The 5,991-nt window shown below is 50.4% G+C and overlaps 1 protein-coding gene across 1 annotated transcript; it reads right to left on the bottom strand.

The window, feature by feature from the left end:
- Positions 1 to 1,047: 1,047 nt before the first annotated feature.
- klf6a (Kruppel like factor 6a) lies at positions 1,048 to 5,474 on the bottom strand. Its single transcript, XM_079181079.1, has 4 exons — positions 5,132 to 5,474; positions 2,769 to 3,312; positions 1,823 to 1,946; positions 1,048 to 1,426 (listed from the first exon to the last, which is right to left on the bottom strand). Exons 1-4 carry the CDS (start codon positions 5,231 to 5,233, stop codon positions 1,375 to 1,377), a joined length of 822 nt encoding a protein of 273 aa, XP_079037205.1. The 5' UTR covers positions 5,234 to 5,474; the 3' UTR covers positions 1,048 to 1,374.
- Positions 5,475 to 5,991: the final 517 nt, after the last annotated feature.

Below are 5,991 nucleotides of genomic sequence, written 5' to 3'. Positions count from 1 at the left end.
ATAGGATGAGTGAGAAAATGAGGAAGCAGTGGGTGAAATCTCCAGCCAGATGAAAACAACCGAATGAAACGGGTGAGGTTGTGGAAAATAAAAAAAAGAGGAAATCATCAAGGCTTTATGTACAATATATTGTAACATTTAACCGTCCGCACGTTAGCTGCACTTTTATTGAAACTATTTGCAGTCCTGATTACAGTGGAAACATGAAATGAACAAACCCTAGAACCATGCAACACCTGTCTATGATACTGAAGTTATAGTATAGTTGTGTTATACCTCTAAGCACACAGCTTATACAATTGGACTACAAATGAGCTTTGTAGCTTGTAAAAAAAAAAGAGAAACCAGGCTACATAACACATTGCACATTTAGTAGCTGCACCAAAAAACACCAAAAAAAAAAGCTTCTGTCATACAGTGACCAAGGAGGGGGGGTGGGGGTGGGGGGGGGGGGGAGAGAGGGGGCTTGTGGTCTCTGGGTCACTGACCAGAAGGGGGGACAGGTCCACCTTCTCTCGGGTCAAACCCAAGGCCTGAAAAAAGGCCCCATACAGTCTGGGTGCCAGACAAGACAGGCAGGGAACCTCCACCCTGCCCCGTCCTCACGCCGCCACCGGGGAAACACCAACGGAATGTGTCCCCCCCCCCCCCCCAGAAACCCCATTCAAGTCCACAGCAACATTGGTACCAGCCCCGCACCGTCCATCCATCCGTCAACCCCCATCTCGACCTCCAGGGAGGGGGGGGGGGGGGGGGCCGGTCAGCCAATCTCAGACGTTCACAGTGCACACATGCTTACCTCAGACAGTTTTTTTTGTAAAGTACCAGTGTATCTGCTGTCCGGGAATGTCCCCCCCTCCCCCCAAAACATCATGCACCATACATACAAATCATTCACACTCTTTGTTTGGTTTTTTTTGTCATTTTTTTTTTTTTTTTTGTCATTTTTTTAACGTGTGTGAGTTGTACGTCCTTCTCAAGCAAAAAGTTTCTTCACCTCCCCCCGTCCCGTCCCGTCCCGTCCCGTCCCGTCCCGTCCCGTCCCGTCCCGTCCCGTCGTCCGTGATTTTGTCCTTTTATTTATTTTTTTTTAGTCGCAACAGACAACCTTCAGAGCGCCCTTTCTCCAAAGAGAGGTCCCGGAGGCACTGGGTTTCAGTATGGTGCAAAACGGCATGCTTTGGCTGGAACACACTCCCCGCCACTCTGCTCTGGGACAGTTCAACCAAGAGACTGGTCGGGAGACGGCGTTTTTTTTTGTTTTTTTCCTCCCTCTCTCTCTCTCTCGCTCTCTCTCTCTCCCTCGCTCGCCTTCTCTCTCCTTTTTACAACAACTTTTCCCCCCGTCGCTGTTGGATGGAGCTCGACCCCGCTCTAGACGTGCCTCTTCATGTGAAGGGCCAGATGGTCAGACCTGGAGAAACATCTGGGGAGAAGAGAGGGGGGGGGGGGGGGGGGGGGGAGTCAGTGACCGCAGAGCGAGACGCGTTTGCAGGGAATGAAAGCGACAAGTTCTGTCGGAAGCTTTGTGCGACAGCTTAAGAGCGACTAGTCCAAAAGATGACGGGCTTCGTACAGTAATGTCATACGAGGTAATAACTCAACCATCACATTCCACTGAGAAGAAGGCTGATTAACTCCTAATGACCTCCTGATTGATCTTTGTTTTTATCTACCTGAATCAAATCCATCAGTGCATTCCATCATTAAAAAGACGTGCATCATTATCTGTATGATGCATGTCAAAAAATCACATCAACAGTAACGGGTGTCATGCCTGCACGCTCCGGTTGTGTGTGTGTGGATGTAGCAGCAGGCTTACCTGTCACAGTGACTGCATTTGAATGGCTTTGCCCCGGTGTGCTTCCTGAAGTGTCTGGTCAACTCGTCGCTTCGTGCAAACCGCCACACGCAGCCCTCCCACGAACACCTGTACGGTTTCTCACCTGCAGAAGCAACAAAAGGGGGTTAGTCCAAAAAACACACACACACACACACACACACACAAAAAACAAGGTTTTCCTGCTGAGGCTGAAATTGGATTTGTCATTCAAATGCGTTCGGATCAATCACCCCTGTGTGTGGGGTGGGGGGGGGTTGTGGGGGGGGGCAGGCCAGATGACACAAGTCACTAACAAATCGCTCAAGATTCCACCGAAACCTGTTGGATCACCGGCCGTGTTCACATGCAACCTGGACACCTGCTTAGAATGCTGAGAGCGATGCTGTGACGGGTCCTACATCAAAAACAAACCCCCCCCCCCAAAAAAAAAGCCACACGTGCAATTTCACGCCGCTAATCAAAAATAAAGAGATGCTCAAATGACCACTCGACGCCCTTCCAACTCCGTGCCCCCTGGCTCCCCGCCCAGTCACCCCTTTCCCATGGTGAAACTCAATCTGCTTTCAAGTCCTTTTATCTCCCATGTGCAACCCCTCCCCCTACCCCCCCCTTGCTCGCTCGCTCGCTCGCTCCCTCCCTCCCTCGCATTCCAGATAGATTAGGTCACAGTTTAGGTATCCAGCCATGCAGAGCTAATACCCACAGCGCTCCAGCTGAGGACATCATGCAATGTGGACCTTTAATTACATTACACAATGGATGGGCGACTGAATCAAGAGCACTTCCGCGCCTTCACTCTGTAATAAGTGAGGTTTTGTTTAACTCTATGAATGCACTGCTTTTGCTTGAGCTCGGCAAGAGAAGACTCTTTCTGTTTACACGCATCACACGTGGGTTCCCGACGGGCGCTTTGGGAAAAACTCACCCGTATGAGTGCGCTGGTGTGCTTTTAGGTGGGAGCTCTTCGTGTAAACCTTGCGACACCCGTTGAACTGACACCTGTGTACCCGCCTCCTGCCGTCCGGGGACGCTTCCCCGCACATGAGTCCCGTCTTTTCCGCGCCCTTCGCCGCCCCGCCGCCGCTCCGGATTTTGACCGGCAAGTGCAACTCGGCGGTGGCCTCCGGAGAGGACGGCGGCGTGCTTATGACGGAGGGGCTAAAAGGTCCAGAGCCGACCAGGACGGAGCCCAGGGGGTTGGAGGTAAAGCTGTGCGTGGGCGAGAGCTCCTCGGAACTGTCCGACGCTTCGCTGCTGGCATCCGAATTCACACTGTTGGTGTCCAAGATTTGGCTGTCCTGATTGTCCTCCTCGTGGGCCGCGGGCAGCTTGGGGTCGGACTCGGCCTTGGCCTTGTCCCCGCAGGCCAAGATCAACTTGCTCCAGAGGTCCCCCTGGCTGTCGAACTTGAGGTCGGACGGGGAGACGTAGGGCTCGCTCTGCAGGTAGCGCTCCAACTCCAAGCATGTCTGGTGGTACGAGAGAGAAAACAGTCAGAATAAGTGAACTACAACAGCAGCACTGAGAGAAAGAGAGAGAGGGAGGAGGTTCCTTCAGAACCAGCAAAACGCTTCAGTGTGGGAAATCCTTTTCAATGAGTCATGTACACATACACCCCCCCCCCCCTCCCCCCCAAAAAATAAAAAAATAAAGCCCTTTGCGGTGTAACGTTGGTAGCAGGAAGCATTAACCAGGAAACGGTAGCTACGCTGCACATTTCAGGCTCGTGGCTGTGATGACAACACAGCTGTGACGACGCACGGATCGAAAGGAACTTAATCAATTTATCAAGAACAATGCCAAATATGTGTTGGCTCCAGCTGCTCAAATGCAAGAACCTGCTGCTTGTGTGCATCGTACACACACACACACACACACACACATGACTGTATTGGACACCAATATTTGGGATTTGGGTGAAAAAGAAACATCCCAACACACAAAACCAGCCTTCCTGCCCCTCTGAACTCTGCTGCACCTGAACCCAACACTTAAAAAACGTGCATTGTCATTTCAGCACTCCAATGACTCACTCAACAAATCTAGAGTCCTTTTAAGGAAGCCGCTCAGCCTTCCCTCCTCCCTCCTCCCTCCTCCCTCCTCCCCTCCAACATGAGCCATTCAGATGCTTCTTACTCATGCGAAACCTCTGCCATGCAATCACACATCCTGTGTGACGGCCACAAAAAAAAAAAAAAAAAGAAAAAGACAACCCCAGCTTCACAATTGGCTGAAGAGGCCTTTTGAAGTTGACAAAAAAAAATAAAAAGAAGCGAGCAAGGGCCGTTCATTAGAGGCTGCTCCAGAGACAGCAGGTTTGACTGGGCAGATGTTTGAAGACAAACTCCCTCCAGGCTTCTGCAGCCTGACACTATACTTTCCAGCTGTGCTAGTGTGCCTCCAGTCAGGAATTTGGCCATGGCTGACATTTATATACAGTGTCATGTTGTGGAGCTCGTTCAAATGGATGATTTAAAACAATGTAATATCAACAAAAAGGGAAATAAATGTAGAATAAGGGGCGAGGATGTCGTTTAAAATCATTATGGGGCTGAAACACTGAATCCCATTTTTAAAGTTTAGAATGCAGTTTTCAAACAGTGCCAAAACTGACTAAATCATCAAAGAAAAAAAAGAGGAAGATGCTATTTTGTTTTTTAAATGACAAGAGCTGATCCTGAGCCAACGCGCGACTTCTGATTTGGAATCAACTGCTGACTGATTTGAAATTCTACTTCCTCCTCCCACAGCGGCTGCAGCGTTAGCGGTGACACCAGCTCACATGCCCTGAGGCAAACCCGCTGAGAGGAAGAAGTCACGCTCAAAATATAGAAGAAGAGCGGTTAAAAAAAAAAAGAAAGAAAAATACCCCCCCCCCAAAAAATAAAGAAGCACCAGCACGCTGCTGTTGCGCTGTCCCCCATTCAACGTTGGCGCAGCACAGCCTCGACTCCAGCTGTCAGACTGACACACTGATCCACTTCAAGGCTGCCAGAAAACTTCATAACGACGCTGGACCGTGAGAAAAAAACAACCGTAGCACGTTCAGGTGAACGGGGACGGGCGCCGTCTAAGCACCGGGACGCCTGTGTGTGTTTACAGCCGTTACGATGTGGGGATGAGGAGCTGAACTTCTCGAGCGCACTAAACGCCGCGGTGTAATCTAGCAAAGCGAACGTCTCTCAGTTCCGCTTTGCCACACAAGCCTCAAAACAGCGAACCGTACGAAGAAAATAGTTGATGTGTGTATATATATATATATATATATACATATATATGTATATTCACCTGCTGCCAGTACTCCTCCAGTGACGGTAAGGCTGAGAAATAGCCCGTGTCGTGAACTATTTGAAGTTCTTGAAAGATGCTGCACATGGGTAGAACATCCATATTTTTTTTTTTTCCAGAGCTTAGTTAAAAAAAAAAAAAAAAAATGCAATATAGCTGCAGTTAAATGTGTTTGTCAGGTAGAAGGAGAAAAAAAATAGACCCAGTGGAAGGAATAACAGCGGTCCCCTGCGATGCAAGCGAAGAGGCGCTTGTTTTCAGCAGCAGTGTAGCAGCCGAGCGTCCGTCCGTCCTTCGGTTTTCCCCCCCTTCGTCTCTCTCTGGCGTTCAAGGTGTTTGCAAACACTGCGCCGGACTGGATGGGGAACAACTGTGCTCTGCAAACTTCCCTATTCAAACCCCCCGAAGCCCGCCCCCTTCGCCCCCCTTCCCCTCCCGCCCGCCTTCACTCCACGGCAGGATTACGCTTGCGAGGGTCGCCAGCCAATCAGCGGCGCGCAGCGTAAAGGCTCGCAAATGATATCACGGTCGGCCAATCGCGGCCGGCCTCCGACTTAATTCGGTTTTCTCTGCGTTTTAATTGGCCCGTTCGACTCCCAGCGTCTCGCCGCCGATTGGCTGGTTATTTTTAGGCATGTATATAAAGCTCTCTCTCCCGGAGTAGTCCTCCTCTGTCTGCGACGTGTTTCGCCACAGACAGCGCATGTGAGCCGGACGAGTTTCACTCCCGTTCAGTGGAAAACATCTCAGCCTCCGTGTAACTTTGTCACAAGTAGCACTTGCAAACACTGCTGTTTAAGGAGATGGCTTCACCCAGGCTGTAACGGTGGCGTAGTGCATTGTGTTGACACATCAAGCCG

The sequence above is a fragment of the Pholis gunnellus genome, assembly GCF_910591455.1.
Source record: "Pholis gunnellus genome assembly, chromosome: 20".
NCBI classification, from domain to species: domain Eukaryota; kingdom Metazoa; phylum Chordata; class Actinopteri; order Perciformes; family Pholidae; genus Pholis; species Pholis gunnellus.
Note: the sequence above shows the minus strand (reverse complement) of the source record. Positions and strands in the feature narration are given on the sequence as shown.

Bases quoted from the DNA above. Each gene is read 5' to 3' on its own strand.
- klf6a (XM_079181079.1), bottom strand. From the start codon at position 5,233: ATGGATGTTCTACCCATGTGCAGCATCTTTCAAGAACTTCAAATAGTT. The intron at 3,313-5,131 runs GTGAATATACAT...TCGTACCACCAG, and splicing joins TGGAGGAGTACTGGCAGCAG to ACATGCTTGGAGTTGGAGCG. The intron at 1,427-1,822 runs GTAAGCCTGCTG...TCTTCTCCCCAG, and splicing joins AAATGCAGTCACTGTGACAG to ATGTTTCTCCAGGTCTGACC.